Source organism: Oryctolagus cuniculus, chromosome 14 (assembly GCF_051225735.1).
Source record: "Oryctolagus cuniculus isolate XC-2025 breed Fujian yellow rabbit chromosome 14, ASM5122573v1, whole genome shotgun sequence".
In the NCBI taxonomy this organism is placed as follows: domain Eukaryota; kingdom Metazoa; phylum Chordata; class Mammalia; order Lagomorpha; family Leporidae; genus Oryctolagus; species Oryctolagus cuniculus.
In genome coordinates, this window is record NC_142880.1 from 13,477,482 (window position 1) to 13,493,428 (window position 15,947).

Sequence of the window (15,947 nt, forward strand, 5' to 3'; positions counted from 1 at the left end):
TTCATCTTCAAATGGCTATGATTATATATACATATATATATATATAAAACCATATGTATACCTTTGTATATAGAAAGTGGAAAATGAGTGTATCTGTAATGATACACAAGAAACTGAAAGTGGTAATGTTTAGTGTTAGCAACAGTATTATGATAAATATGTATGATACACTACAAATACACTGAAATACTTTGACCCTGTATAGGCACCTCTAAGAACATGTCTTCTAATAATTAAAGTCTTAATCTAAGAACAGTTTTCTAATAATTGGTCATTAAATGATGACTATTTTTATTTTTTTAAAAGATTTTTATTTGAAAGGCAGAGTTAGGGAGAGGGAGGGGCAGAGATAGAGAGGTCTTCCATCATCTGATTCACTCTCCAGATGGCTGCTGGGTGGGCCAGGCTGATAATAGGAGCCAGTAACTTCTTCCAAGTCCCCTATGTGGGTACAGGGGCCCAAGTACTTGAGTCATTGCTGTTGCTTTCCTAGGCACATTAGCAGGGAGGTGGATTTGAAGTGGAGAAGCTGGGACTTGATGCTGGCACTGCAGGCGGTGGCTTAACCCACTATACCACCATCATGGCCCCAATTTTTCATTTTTGAGCCATCTTCTGAGAATTTGTAATTATTACTTCTGCTCAACCTGCATATATGCACTTCTGTGAAATTCAAAGCGTCTCAGCAGAAGAATATGATGTGCCATCTAGGAGGTGGCCTTGGAGAATCAGGTTAGCAGTGGGATAGAAGCCCGGAGGGGAGGCTGTTTTTTTTTTTTTTTGTTTGTTTGTTTTTTAGCACAGCTCCTGAGGACAGAAGTCTTCTTGGGAGTGTGCATTATCTTTGTTTAGCCTCTCTTTCCCTAACTTTCTAAAAGGGAGCATGCAGAAATTCTACCTTACAACCAAGAGGAAAGCTTATTTACTTGAGACATGTTTATGTCGCAGAGAACAACAGCCTTCTTCAGTTAAAAGTTGTTCGAGACCAAGGACTGTTTGGGGACATTGCCATTCACTTGTCAACTAAACCCAACTCCTTACTGCACATCAATAATCAAGCTATGGAGCGTGAAGATTATGTGCTGCAAGATACCATGGTGATAATCAGAGAAAACGAGGAAGAAACTCAAGTCAAAGTTGCTATTTTGCCGGTGAGTGTAGCTTGTTGAATGTGATATATAGGGAAATGCTTGGTTTGAAAGGATCATTTCATCTCATTATGCAATTACCTGGATCAAGATTTGTCTTCAGATGGCTTAGATTTACTTTCATTTGTATCTGACTATTAATGTGTAACCATATGTACATGTATAGAGAAAGGGAGAAAATATGTGGATGTATCTATATTGATGCAGAAGAAATTGACAATTATATGGGATTAGTATTACCAATAATACATGCTAATATATTTATATGTCATATAACAGACATTACTAAATAAACATAATATTCTATTGTAACTTTAATTAGTAATGGTATCAGAGGTGCTAGATAATGATGCCTTCTGGGAAGGACAGTCTGGAAAAGACATAAGGAATGGAAGATTTCCTTTGCTTTTTAATGCATATCATTTTCATCTTTTGAATTTTTTTATTATCGAAAAGTAATGTAAAATATTTAAAATAAGTATGATATAGGGTTGCATTTAAATGTACAACTCTAGAAGCTTCAGCTTTAAAATATAGTGCAGCATTGGCCAATTTCCCATAAACTGTGGGGAATGAGTAGATTACATATGTAAAACATACGCAATACACTATCATTAAAATTTTGGGTTAGATTTTTAAAAAATGATCTTACTGGCTGATGAGCTTGAGCATTCCATTTAAACATCACCATTAACCTTGAATAACCCATAGACCCTAAAGTGATCAGTGGGAACACATTCAAGTCTGACAAGGGGTCGCCTTCATGTGTGATAGTTGCTGGTTCCTATAGATAAAGTCAGTTCTTTCTGAAAATAGCAAGTTTCCAATGCAAGTTAAGCATCTTCCTAACATAAAACATGCTCTTTCCCTGTCTCCCCAGGACGATATTCCCGAGTTGGAAGAAAGGTTCATTGTCACAATCACCGAGGTGACCCTGGTGCACTCTGACTTCTCTGCTGGACATCCCAAAATGCAGAGGCCAGGGCTGGAAGCAGCTGAGATAGTGATCGAGGAAAATGATGACCCCAGGGGAATTTTCAAGTTTCCTGTGGCCAGAGTGAGATGAACTTCCATTCACTTAGAGCAATAAGGAAGCTTGTCTTTGCTGATTTTGCTATTTTATAAAATGAGGCTCTGCTTGTATAATATTTATAATTGGATAAACAACCAAATTTGTCTTAAACACTAATGTTTAGTTCTCTTTGAGCTAGACCAAAAGATTAAGCAAATTTATTTTCATTAAACTTAAATGTAAGAGTTCTGAAGACCTGTCATGCATACCATCCAGGTATTAATTCCAACTTTGAAGGCTATGAGAAGGTCTTCAAAAAGTTCACAGAAAATGCATACCATGAAAAAATGCTGAATGGATTTCAAAGTTTTTTGCACCTAAGTGAGTGTATTTTCTAATTGCATTTTCCATGAACTTTTTGAAATCCAAATCAGTAAAGCAAAGTAAGTAGAAACAATAGACGTTGTTGACTTAGAAGAGTTGTCCCTTATGCCTTGCCTTTCAACTTACGATCTTTACTAAAGGATGTTGGTGGAATTATTACCGCCTACGAGGTGCCACCACCCTTGAGTGTTCTTCACGTTCCTGTAGTACGGATGGCTGGAAGCTTTGGGGCAGTCGGCGTTCACTGGACAGCAACACCAGATAGTGCTGGCCTGGAAGACTTTAAGCCACCTCATGGAATTCTTGAATTTGCAGATGGACAGGTACAATAGTCATGAACATGTTAGCATTTTCAGGTTGTGCTTCAGACGTTTTACAGGCATTTCCCAAATTAATGTGCATTAGTAACATAGGTAGTATATTCTAGGTGTTTCTGTGTTGGGTCAAGGAGAAATACTAATTCATGTATAATTTGTAAGTTGGCCTGGGAAGAGAGCTTAAAAGGCAAGAATCTCACCCTCTTCTGAGCTTTCTTACCCGATTCTATTTGACATAAGTTCTAAAGACAATTTTGATTTCGAGCTACCTAATGATGTAGAAGAAACTGCCTGGTGAACTAGACTGTTTCTGTGAATATTACATTTCTTTCATTCTCAGTATTTCTCAGTAGTCATAAACAGAGGTATACATTTAGAATTTTCACTGAAAGATTAATATTTAAAGCTTCTTTTGTAGTTAAAAAAAAGACCAAAATGACAGAAAAGGAATACACTACTTAAAACTTGGGGAAAATAATAAAACCAATATTCTAGATTTAGGCCAACCTTCCTAAAAATTATAGAATATTATCTAAGTGTTATAAGTTACATAATCTAGCTATTTTTAAAAATAAGATTTTTATAAAATTTTTAATCCCAGTAAATGAGAAAAAGCAGGTGAACAGCCATGAGAATGTAAGTATCTTTAAGTCATGGTATCTATCTATGGGGAGTCTGATTTTGCTTAGGCCAATTTGTATAATGTGGGTGAACTTTAGTTGCCTCTTAGGGTGAGTAAATACTGCTATATGCTAAGAATACAGATCTAGATTTTCCTACACATGACAGCCTGTTAATGTTTTGAAAGGATTTATTTGTTAAAAAAGTTGGAGTGTGAGAGAGAGGTCTTCCATCCACTGGTCCATTCCCCAGATGGCCACAGCAGCCTGGACTGGGCTGCATCTGAACTCCACCTGGATCTCCCACGTGGCTTGCAGGGGGCCCAGTACTTAAGACCATCTTACGCTGCTTTCCCAGGCGTGTTAGTGGGGGAGCTGGGTCAGAAGTGCAGCGGTGAGGACTGGAACTAGTGCCTGTATGGAATGCCGACGTCCCAGGACATGGCTTTACCTGCTGTACCACAATGCCAGCTCCATAGGGTTCTGGAGATCATGAATTTTGTTAACTTATTTAGGACTGAAACATTTCCTGCTAAAAGAGGAATGCACGTAAATGAGATTTTTACATTAAAGAAAGAAATAAGTTGATTTTCACTGAAGCAGCTTTTATTTGTTATCTGCACCAAGTCCCATCACTCAACGAGTCTCCTTAGAACCAGGATGGTTCTTAACCTTCTCTGTGGGATATGAATTTTTTCTTTATTTTATGGTGGAGTTTGGGGTGCAGACATTTTAATAGGCTCCCATTTTAGCAGGTTTTCGCTTGCATGTGGCATCCAGATTTTTCACGGGTCTCCATTGTTAAATTTAAGGTGTAGGTAGAAAACTTCAGCTTCTGGAAAATGTCAGAGCCCCAGGATTTCCAGCTGGGATACAGAAAAATATTTTAATTGCAGCAACGCAGCTGGGATATTTCTATGTCCAGTAGTGAAATCAGAAGCTGCACTCAACTTTATTTACAAGTTTATCAACACTTTTTTTTTTTTGACAGGCAGAGTTAGTGAGAGAGAGAAAGGTCTTCCTTCCGTTGGTTCACCCCCCAAAAGGCCGCTATGGCCGGCGCGCTGTGCCAATCCTCCGAAGCCAGGAGCCAGGTGCTTCTCTTGGTCTCCCATGCGGGTGCAGGGCCCTAGCACTTGGGCCATCTTCCACTGCACTCCCGGGCCACAGCAGAGAGCTGGACAGGAAGAGGAGCAACCAGGACAGAACCAGCACCCCAACCGGGACTAGAACCCGGGGTCCTGGCGCTGCGGGTGGGGAATTAGCCTAGTGAGCCACGGCCCCGGCCCTCAACATAGATATCTAAGAACAGCAAATTTGGATTTTGTTTCTGACTTTTACTCCCTATATTACGAGAAGAGTATTTGAAAACACTGAAATTTATTTTAATTGAAGAAAGCAGTGATCAGTTTTATGATTCCATTTCATATCGTGTAATAATAATGCAAGTATACTGCATTTTATATTTGTGCAATGAATGTTGGAACCTGCATGGCATTTAACATTTTTTCCCCAAGAATAAGAATCCATTCTCTTTGTACCTTTAAATGATACTACATCTCATTACATATGTAATTTTTTTATTTTGAAAATAGGCTTATAATTTTCTAATTTTAAAATAAACACACATGACTTTTAAAGTTTTATGAGTATAATAGCCAAAAAAGGGCTTTTTTTTTTCTTGTGGATTATTTCTCAATCTCAACTAGGAAATTATGAGAGTCAAACTTGTGATGTCATTGTCTCCTCCCACTGTGCCCTCTGTCCTCAACTCTCCTTCCCTCCCTTTCTTCCTTCCTAGGTGACTGCAATGATGGAACTCACCATCATAGATGATGACGAGTTTGAGCTCACAGAGACCTTCAGTATTTCCTTAGTCAAGGTGACTGGAGGTGGCAGGCTTGGCGATGATGACCTTGTGTTAACTGTTGTTATTCCGCAAAATGACTCTCCGTTTGGAATATTTGGATTTGAAGAAAAAACAGTAAGTCAAAGATATCAGGGGAGTGCCTGGCCACCAACTAATTTTTCATGTAATTTTTAGTGAAAAAAAAGTCTTTGATTTTTCGTTTTGCCATTCTTCATCTCCTTCTCTTAGGAGTCTCTTCTGAGGTTGGCTGTTGATGGCAAGGCAAGTCCTCCTGCCTGTGCCCACATCAGAGTGTGAGAGTGTGATGAGCTCTTTTTTTTTTTTTTTTGACAGACAGAGTGGACAGTGAGAGAGACAGACAGAGAGAAAGGTCTTCCTTTGCCGTTGGTTCACCCTGCAACGGCCGCCACGGCCTGCGTGCCATGGCCGGCGCATCGCGCTGATCCGAAGCCAGGAGCCAGGTTCTTCTCCTGGTCTCCTATGGGGTGCAGGGCCCAAGCACTTGGGCCAACCTCCACTGCACTCCCAGGCCACAGCAGAGAGCTGGCCTGGAAGAGGTGCAACCGGGACAGAATCCGGCGCCCTGACCGGGACTAGAACCTGGTGTGCCAGCGCCGCAAGGCGGAGGATTAGCCTAGTGAGCCGCGGCGCCGGCTGTGATGAGCTCTTAATGCCAGGTGGTTACAAAGGGGAAGAGATTCACGCTTACTGGGTGAGGAAGAGTAAGAAGGATCCTTTGTCCACAGCTCCTCCACCTGCCCTCCTGCCAGACCACCACCCTGGTCCCAGGGCAGGGTGCTGCAGAGGGTCTGGGTGTTGCACCCCAGCATGGGTTAACTGTTGCAGGTGTACCCACTGTTCTTTACTCTGGCAGGGCTGACATTGAACACAACACCATTGTCAGCCCTTGTGTGCTTCCTCCTCTTTGGTTTTCATTGGTTGTTTACTTCTAAGCCCAATTATTATTGCTTCAACCACCAAGGCACAAATAAAACAGCTTGATCAGTCAGGAGAATTAATGTTTGTGCGGCTGGTTTTGGTAGCTAGTAATAAATTATACCTTAAATATAAAGCACTGTGAACTCTTATAATGTTTATTATGATTGTATCAGGATTTGTATGGTTTTACCTTTAAAAGAAATTCCAAGGTAAATTATCACAAACATATTTAGATAATTCCTGCATAGTCAGAAACTTTTCTAACTCCTATGCCACTGTAGTATTTGTTTAATCAGTTATAGGTAACAGTTCAGCACCCATCCTATTTTATAATAAACCAGTTGCTCTCATGCCCATTGTCTTTACCATTCTGTGTCTACAAGACTAGACCTGCATCAGAGCGGGGCTCCCCAGATACTCCACAACTTAAAAACAGAACCCAGGAAGGGCACAATATTTCATTGAAATATTGAAATGACATATTCAATGACAATATTTCATTGAAATGACATTCATATAAAATGGGAATACTAAGAGGGACAGAGCCGACTTCTGTTGTCGGCCAGCAAATCTCATTTTGTTCTCTGGGAAAGAGACAGACCTAAGTGTTAGGAGTGGTAGATGGACAGAGTAGATGTCTCCCAAGCAGCATAAAATGTCTGGGAAATATGAAAAGGACAGTAAGTATTTATAATGCGGAGATGCTGTGCATCTCATATTTTGTTCTACATCCAACCAGGCTTCCTTTCTTTACATAAATGCAAATAAATATTTTAGTACATGTGAATGTGCAACTTAATTGTTGTGAAAATGAGTTTAGCTTCCGAGTTTAGAGAAGATATTCAGGCTTTAGTGTTCATATCTTGAATTTCTGAAATCTTACAATAATGGCTTTGCTTTTAACTTCATTGCACTTTTCGACTTGAGCAGTGAAAAATGTCTTTTCAAACTTATCTTACTGTTAGGGAAAAATAAATAGTATTCACTTTCTCTAGCTGTCTCCATAAATGTTAGGGCTATAAATCTAGTTTATGAACTCTTGGTCTAAGATATAAAATCTTCTTGTAATAGATTGAAATTTCTGGTGTGTCTTGGAGTCTAACAGAGCCCTGCAGTATAAATTCTTACAACTCTTGTTATCATGAGACACAGATGAGTTGATGTGTGAAAAGTCATCCAGGCTGCACACTACCTACATGTCAATTGTTCTGGACTATCAGTAGCATTAGCAGTAGTGTTTTGCCCAGCCTCCCGTGCCTGATTTTTTTTTAAAAGAATTTTTTTTTTGAAAGTCAGAGTGAAAATTACACACAGAGAGAGGTCCTCCATCGGCTGGTTCACTCCCCAATTGGCCACAATGGCTGGAGCTGTGCCAATTTGAAGCCGGGAGCCAGAAGCCTCCCCCGGGCCTCCCACATGGGTGCAGGGGCCCAGGGACTTGGGCCATCTTCCACTGCTTTCCCAGGCCACAGCGGAGAGCTGGATTGGAAGCGGAGCAGCCAGGATTCAAAATGGCATCCTTATGGGATGCCAGCACTGTGGGCGGCTTTACCTGCTACTCCATAGCACCAGCCCCCTGATTTTCTTGTGTCCTGTCTTTCTGACCACAAGTTTCTTGACAACATGAGGTTACCTTTAGCACTTCAGGTATCTAAGATGTACAATGCTGTGCACACAGTGGATGTTCTCTTAGCATTGAGATTAGATTCAAAACTGAGGAACACTGAGAAAAGATATTAATATAAACCTGTTAGTAAGCTGATCAAGTGCCACAACTAAACATTTGAGGACAGCAGTAATTCATGGAAATCTAATTGAGAAACATAAAATGTTAAGTCTTTTCTGATTCCATAGATTTAACACATGTGGTTTATTTATAATGAGTTTCTTATGAAATATGTTTGGTCTCTGTGGAGAAGTAGAAGGAGCACTGGGCTCTGAATTGGGTTCTAGGTTCCTTGTCTCTAAATATGTATGCCTGTGTTAGGTGGGGAGAATATGTGCACATGTATCTATATAATGTTCAGAAAGTTTGTAGAGTGAGGATAAGTTTATTTTTGTACTAAACATTTTGAACTATATGCATGGTTTTTTCATAGCATACATTTTCTGTAAACTATTGAAGATTTCTCAGATTTCTAAGACCTCCCGTGAGGCTTAAATAAGGTAAAGTGGGTATAACAACTGACGTACTAGCTGAATACACAATAATGGACTTCAAATACATCCTGTTGCTCCCAGTGCAAAATCCCATGAGAAAACAAAAGCTTTGGAAAGCCTTGTGCTATAATTTGTACTTCCTTAACTGGGAGAATCTTTGGGTTCAATTTGGACTTTTCTTTATAGAGTCAGCATATTTAATTCACATGGACCAGGTCTTTTAATAAGGACTGGTGAACTAGCATATTGAATCTCACTCTGTTTATCAGTTTACAAAATCTCTTTGAACCTAGAAGACACTAAAGTTGTTCGACTGCAGATAATCCTGGGGGCAGTTCAGGTTATATTGTGGGGGAGCCTGATTGCTATGACCAAGAACCCCTTCCTTGAACACAATTCCCTCATACAATAAGTGTTTATTTCATCTTTGTACAAGAGTTGTATGCCGGGGTTCCTAGGCAGCTGAATCTTCTGTAAGCCTCTTTCCCAACCAGCAACCCAGGCACCAGACTGCACCTCTCAGGAGGTACTGATCTCCCACACATCCTGGGCCTCCTCTCTCCAGTGGATTAACAGTAGAAGAGAGGATGGGGAGGACTGTGTGGATACATGAGGTGCAGCAGCACCACTGCTTGTACTCGATTGGTCAGCATTCAGTCACATGTTCTTCCTGATTGCTGGAGAGTGACAGGTAATTAGGGTGTCCAGGAAAGAGAGAAATGGGTTTTGTTGGAACATTGGTTTTTTTGCCCCATGACTGTAACTTGCAGTGCACAGAGTTCTTAATTGAAAAACTGCAGTCACTGTAAACAAAGGAAGATACTGTTTGTTCCTCTTCCTCTTCCTCTTTGTCTTTTTTTTTTTTTTACTGGATTTTCTTTGTTTCAGGTGATGGTTGATGAATCTTTTTTGTCTGATGACCCCGACTCATACGTGACATTGACAGTTGTCCGGTCTCCAGGAGGAAAAGGAGCTGTCAGACTTCAGTGGACTGTAGAAGAGAAGGCTAAAGGAGATCTTAGCCCTTTGACTGGAACCCTGCATTTTAATGAGGTATATTCACCATTAGGACTCCTAGACTTTTCCTCCAATTTTCTTTTGCATAGTATTACTAATGAGTTCATATGATATTCAATAGGTCTAGAATTTTTTTTGAAATCTATATGCATTATAGAGAAAAAAAATCAAAGCCCATACCACGCCCACAGAAAACCCTGGCTTTCTGAAATGATATTTTTACTTGCACCATCTGAAATGATATTTTTAAATTCAGATTCATCTTCTCCCCCACCCTCAAAACTGCCCTCCTTAACATTTCCTCTCCTGACTGAGATCAAAACCAGTCACCAAGCCAGATGTCCGCGTTTAATCCCTAGCTCCACGCTTTCTGTAACCCTTGCCTATGTCTAAACACTGATTCTGGTCAATTTGCCATGTTAGATGTGGTTTGTGACTATTTAGTCTGTGCAGAACTTCTGTTCTGAGTCAAAATATGGGTTGTTTAGCATCATAGCAGAAAGATAATATCAGACTTAGAATTTTTAGCACTTACATGCAGTTTGAAAAAGAGATATTGCGGGCCGGCGCCGCTGCTCACTAGGCTAATCCTCTGCCTTGCGGCGCCGGCACACCGGGTTCTAGTTCCTGTCAGGGCACCGGATTCTGTCCCAGTTGCTCCTCTTCCAGGCCAGCTCTCTGCTGTGGCCAGGGAGTGCAGTGGAGGATGGCCCAAGTGCTTGGGCCCTGCACCCCATGGGAGACCAGGAGAAGCACCTGGCTCCTGCCTTCGGATAGGCGCTGCGGCCATTGGAGGGTGAACCAACGGCAAAGGAAGACCTTTCTGTCTGTCTCTCACTGTCCACTCTGCCTGTCAAAAAAAAAAAAAAAAAAAAAAAGAAAAAGAAAAAAGAGATATTGCGGCCGATTAAAAACTGAACCAAAATCAATTTAGAAATGGAAAGCACATTTCAACTCATCTGTGTGTGCCCCCGTTTCCCACATGGATAACAAGCGAAGCTGACAGGTCTTCTGCTCCATGGCAGGACTGGGATCTCTGTGGCTGGCCTTTGGTGTCTGCAGCCCCTGAGAGAGAGTGCTCTTTCCAGCGTCCTGTAAAGCATTCGTAGGTGCTTCATGTGTTCATGTCCTTATCACACCAGCCATGCAGACCTTGTCTGGAGTACTAGTTACCTTCCAGAATGGGATTTTTTTTTTTTTTTGACAGGCAGAGTGGACAGTGAGAGAGAGACAGAGAGAAAGGTCTTCCTTTGCCATTGGTTCACCCTCCAATGGCCGCCGCGGCCGGCGCACTGTGGCCGGCGCACCGCGCTGATCCAATGGCAGGAGCCAGGTGCTTCTCCTGGTCTCCCATGGGGTGCAGGGCCCAAGCACTTGGGCCATCCTCCACTGCACTCCTGGGCCACAGCAGAGAGCTGGCCTGGAAGAGGGGCAACCGGGACAGAATCCGGCGCCCTGACTGGGACTAAAACCTGGTGTGCCAACGCCACAAGGTGGACGATTAGCCTAGTGAGCTGTGGCGCTGGCCAGAATGGGATTTTGCTGATTGCCTGTGTCCCCTTCTCCCTCATAAGTAGCTTTAATAACTAAATAAGTTGTGGCCTGTCGTATACAGCACCCAGTGAAGCAGAGCACAGTTTCATTATAAATAAGCCCAGCCTATCCAGAGTCCTGTGTTATTTACCAGTCATACTCTCAGGCTCATTTTCTGGGAGGTGGGATGAGGAGGTGGAAGAGAACTGATGAACTGATTCTAGGCAAAAGGCCAAGGGTAGCTACAAGTTCCAAAGAACATGGAAGGGCGCCTTACTTAACTGGAGGTCAGGCGATACGCAGCTGATGTGTGCAAGACAGAGCAGTGTTGTCTGTCAGAGGGAAAAATGGATGGAGAAGAAACTGCAGAGTCTAGATTTATTGTCCTCCTTGGTTTTTGCAGTTAGAATCATGTTTGCTTTTAAACATTTTTCTCAAACTAATAAAGATGAAAGCAGAAGATAATCTGTTTTAAAAAAAGAAGCAAATAATAGAACTAATGAATAATTAAAACAAAATACCCATAGAAAATAATACATCAAGTGCCAAGATATTGATTGTAAGGTTTCAAATGAATTTAGCAAGCTGACAAATGTATAAATAAAGATTCTGGAAATAATGAGAATCAATGATATATAACATCAAGAGCACTTTAGAGAAATTATTGTACATTGAAAGGCTTATGTATAAGAGTGAGTGTTCTTGGCAATATCATTTGTGCTAGTGGATAACCATGGTTAGGCAAATATTGCAGATAGTATAAATGTGAACAGTGGAATCCATGCAGCACTGAAAAGAACAAATCTACCCATGGGAACATGAATAACCTCAGCAGTGTGTATTATAGGAAAGATTAAGATGCAGATGCATTGCAGTTAATAGCAATAGGGGACAGTTTTTGGCATAGTGATTAAGACACCACTTGGGATGCTTGCATCCTATATCAGAGTGCCTGGGTTCAAGTCCTGGCTCTGCTCCCCGTTGCAGCTTCCTGCTAAAGCACACCCTGGAATGCAGCAGGTAATGGTTCAAGTAGTTCAGTCCTGCCGCTGTCCAGCCTCGGCAGGTCCAAGGTGTCCCGAAAGAGGGGAGGCATCAGCTAAGAAAGGAGATGAGGAGATGGGCTTTAGGTAGTAGCAGAAGGCATCATTTTGCCAATCCTCATAGATTTATTTTATATTCTTTTTACACATACTTTTTCAAAAATTTATTTTATTTATTTGAAAGAGTTAGAGAGGTAGAGAAGGTAGAGACAGAGAGGGGTCTTCTACCTGCTGGTTCACTCCCCAGATCACCACAATGGCCTGAGCTGTGCTCATCTGAGGCCAGGAGCCAGAAGCTTCCTCCGGGTCTCCCACATGGGTGCAGGGGCCCAAGGACTTGGGTCATCTTCTACTGCTATCCCAGGCCATAGCAGAGAGCTGGATCGGAAGTGGAGCAGCTGGGACTAGAAGCAGTGCCCATATGGGATGCCAGCACTTCAGACCAGGGCTTTAACCCGCTGCACCACAGCACTGGCCCCTACACATACTTTTTATTAAGCCTTCCTTCTGCTAAGCCTCTATTACTTCTGGGAAAGAACATATCACAAGTGATTATCTATGCACAACTTTTCTCTATTAATCTTGTTTTGTTTGATTTTCCTTTCATGGCTTCATTGTAATCTTCCCACTAATGTTTCTCTACTCATAGTGGAGCTATGTCAGTTATATGAGACTTGCTTAACTTATCTAAAGGTGTGAGACAGAAATTCCAAGATTTTATAGATTAATCAATTTATTTTAAAAGGTTAAAACTATAAAAAAGGTTAAAACTGTATAGAGAAAGTTCTAATGATTATATCCTATTTTTCTAAAGGTAAATCACACCCCTAACAACTGTTCTTTATGAAGCCTATTCCATTGCCTGATGTAAGAGTTCCTTGGTTCTACATTTCCAAGCAGGGGCATAACGTCCTAACCTTTGTAAGAATGGTAGTGCTTGTTCACAATCCACTTGCTGTAATGTTATCTACATACCTACCAGTATTATCATACACTCCTGTGTGAGACAAAGTTGGGGGGGGGGGGTCCGTGGGAACAAGCACCTGCATGCTCTTTCTGTTCTATCTTCTCATAAAACTCCTAATTACTCATGTTGATATCGGGGGTGACCTCCTAAAATCTATATGAAAATGTGGCCCCTTAAAGTTCCCCAGAAGCGCCTTTTGGGGTGCCACATATGCTACCGGAATTGGGGGTGCCATACTATTTCACTATATGCTTATTAATAAATCTTCAGTATTAATAAGCATGAGAGGATTCTTGTCTAATGTTTAGAGAAGAATTCTAAATACCGGCACAGATAAACAAGGCAGCATGGTACATTTTAGGCTTTTATTTAGTGCGAAAGGTGCATGGGAGAGTGAGAGCTTTATATGAGAGAGGTAAATCTGGGTTCATACTGAGCACCAGGAACCAGCCACATGGAGGAGCATCTAGGCCAGGAAGCCTAGGGTGGGTGGCCCGAAGGCCACTTGCCCTGGAGGCTCAGGGCTACAGCAAGCCCCCTCCTGGCAAGAGGCCAGGGAAGAATAGAAGGGCAGGACACACCTTGTCCCAGGCTTTTAACCCACTTCCAAAGGGGAGTGGTTAATTAACCTGATTGGCTGGTGGGCACCCAGGTATGACCAGGAAAGGGGCATGAGGTCACACAGGGGCATGGTGAAGGTATCGGGTAGGGCGTGGTGAAGGCGCAGTCTTCCAGCTCACAAACCTAATCGATTTTAACCTATATGCCTGCCTACTTCAGTGTTCCTAATATATTGCTCTAGACAAATTTTAGGAGATTCCCTGTCGCTCCCCCTCTTTGCGGAGGAACGACACAGGACCCTGCGCTGTTCTTTTGTCTGCTCGGCCCTTCCTGGGTTTGCTGCTGGTTCTTCCCAGGTTGGCTACCGACCCTTCCACCTCTGTGGAAGGGTGGTGCCCCCTGCCACTTTCCCCACTTCCGCGGGGGAGCGGCACACCGCCGGCCGGCTCTCTCGGGGGCTGCTCAGATGTTCCTCAGGTGTTCCTCTTAGATGTTCCTGGTGCATGTTGTCTCTCTCCTCCTTTATAGTCCTCTTCCTCCAATCCCAACTCTGCTACCCACACGCCGAGTACGCTGCTCTCCTGCAATCAGGAGCAGGTCCTGCTGTTTATTGGTTGAACTGGAGGCAGCTGTGTAGAAGCTGTTCTCTCCTCTCCCAGCGCCATATTGTGGGAGAGCAGATGCATAGAACAAGTCTTAATTCCAGTAACAGTCTAGTCCGAGTTGCTCCCCACAATTCCCCTCTTATTTCTCCAGTCACCTTCTGTAACTGAATTTTTTTTTTTATAAGAAACAACAATTTTGCTTACATTGATACCTGTGATTCCCACACCCAAACCCAATGACTGTATCACTAGTAAGCTTAATAAAACCAGAGAAGATGGCTTCAGTCAGTCAGGGGCTTCCTGCTTTATGGAGTTCCCTCTCCTCCAGCTGTGGCTTTGTCATGCAACATTGGTGACATCACCTCTGCCATACTCCCTGTAACTCATAAAGGAGACCTCGACTGAGTGCCTGGCTCATGTTTATGGCCTGGCTCAGCTCTGGCCATTGTTGGTATTTGAGGACTGAATCAGCAGATGGGAATTCTCTCTTTCTCTCCCCCTGCCCCCGTGTGTGTCTTTATCTTTCAAATAAAATAAATAAGTACTTTTAAGGAGTGTGCAGTGGATGGAAAGAACTTTGACAAAATGACTTGAAATGGGCTGGAAGAGGAGACAAAGAGTGAACAAATGTAAAGGCCATCTATTGTCTGTCCAGTGAAAGATAGCACTACGGATAGGAGTAGGCTCACTTCAAACAGAGGACCTGTGATCCAAGGGGAAAAGTCACAATTAAATCAGCATTCTTCCTACAGTATAGCAGCAATGAGAAACAATGTACAATGTGGGAAAAAGTATAAAATAACTAGGGCACATAGTTAGCAAGAAACAAGTGTTACCTGTATAAAAACAAGAAAAGCAGAATCTTAAGTGTGAAGGTAAAAGAAAACCAAAATGTCCATATAAAATACCGGGTTCCTGGATGGAAAAGCTGACTTTTCTATGACTTGGGATCCTTTATTGCTGCCTTCGGATACCTTGGTTAAGTAGGAAGGTGCTGTTGCTAAGTTGGCAAGGGAAGGATTCTTGACTTGGATGTCCAGAGATGTTCAACAACACAGGCCTCCAGGACTGCTGATTGCACCTATGCCTGCAATCTCAGGTCACCCCTACTTTCCTTCTCTGAGTGAGCTCACTGTCTTTTATGAGCATTATGGGGTGACCATTTGGCTCCCTTTAAAAGACTGAACAAAATGCTGAAAATTTTCAGTTAAGTTAAAAGACTATGTTAAAATTTAAAGATTTTTGTTATTAAAAACCTAAATGAGACCTACAATCAGAGATAAGGCTTAGATTATTTCTCCTGGATGCAACTCATAGTTCTAAGTGACAGGAAGAACACACTTAAAAATGTAACATAATGCTGCTACTAGGAACACCCAGAGTGACTTTGGCCCACGTGAGAAACACATTGTCCTCTCATTTTGTGCAGACCGAGTCCCAGAAGACCATCATCCTGCATGCTCTTCAAGACACTGCATTAGAGGAGGACAGACGTTTTACCATTCAGCTGACGGCAGTCGATGAAGTAGAAATATCTCCAGTGAAAGGTAAGAGACATGCACATTTTTGGAAATTAGAAAGGAGATTCTCAGCAAAATGCAATCAGACTCTACAGTGAAAACATAGACAGTGGTAGCTTTTCTTATAATTTCTAAAATGTTTGCTAAAATACACTATTTTCCATCTGCTAAGAAATTTTAAACTAAAATTATAATATCCCATGTTAGTAAGGTTATAGGTCAAAGATTTCATGTATTTTTTTTTAAAATAA

General features: G+C 41.9%; 1 protein-coding gene across 2 annotated transcripts in view; it reads left to right on the plus strand.

The window, feature by feature from the left end:
- ADGRV1 (adhesion G protein-coupled receptor V1) overlaps positions 1–15,947 on the plus strand; it is a 603,645-nt gene that overhangs the window by 190,463 nt on the left and 397,235 nt on the right. For both annotated transcript variants that reach the window (XM_089313009.1, XM_089313008.1), the window contains 6 exons: positions 949–1,151; positions 2,029–2,205; positions 2,685–2,867; positions 5,283–5,465; positions 9,339–9,503; positions 15,606–15,723. In XM_089313009.1, coding sequence (XP_089169135.1) covers positions 949–1,151; positions 2,029–2,205; positions 2,685–2,867; positions 5,283–5,465; positions 9,339–9,503; positions 15,606–15,723 — 1,029 coding nt within the window. The remainder of the gene's footprint in view (positions 1–948; positions 1,152–2,028; positions 2,206–2,684; positions 2,868–5,282; positions 5,466–9,338; positions 9,504–15,605; positions 15,724–15,947) is intronic.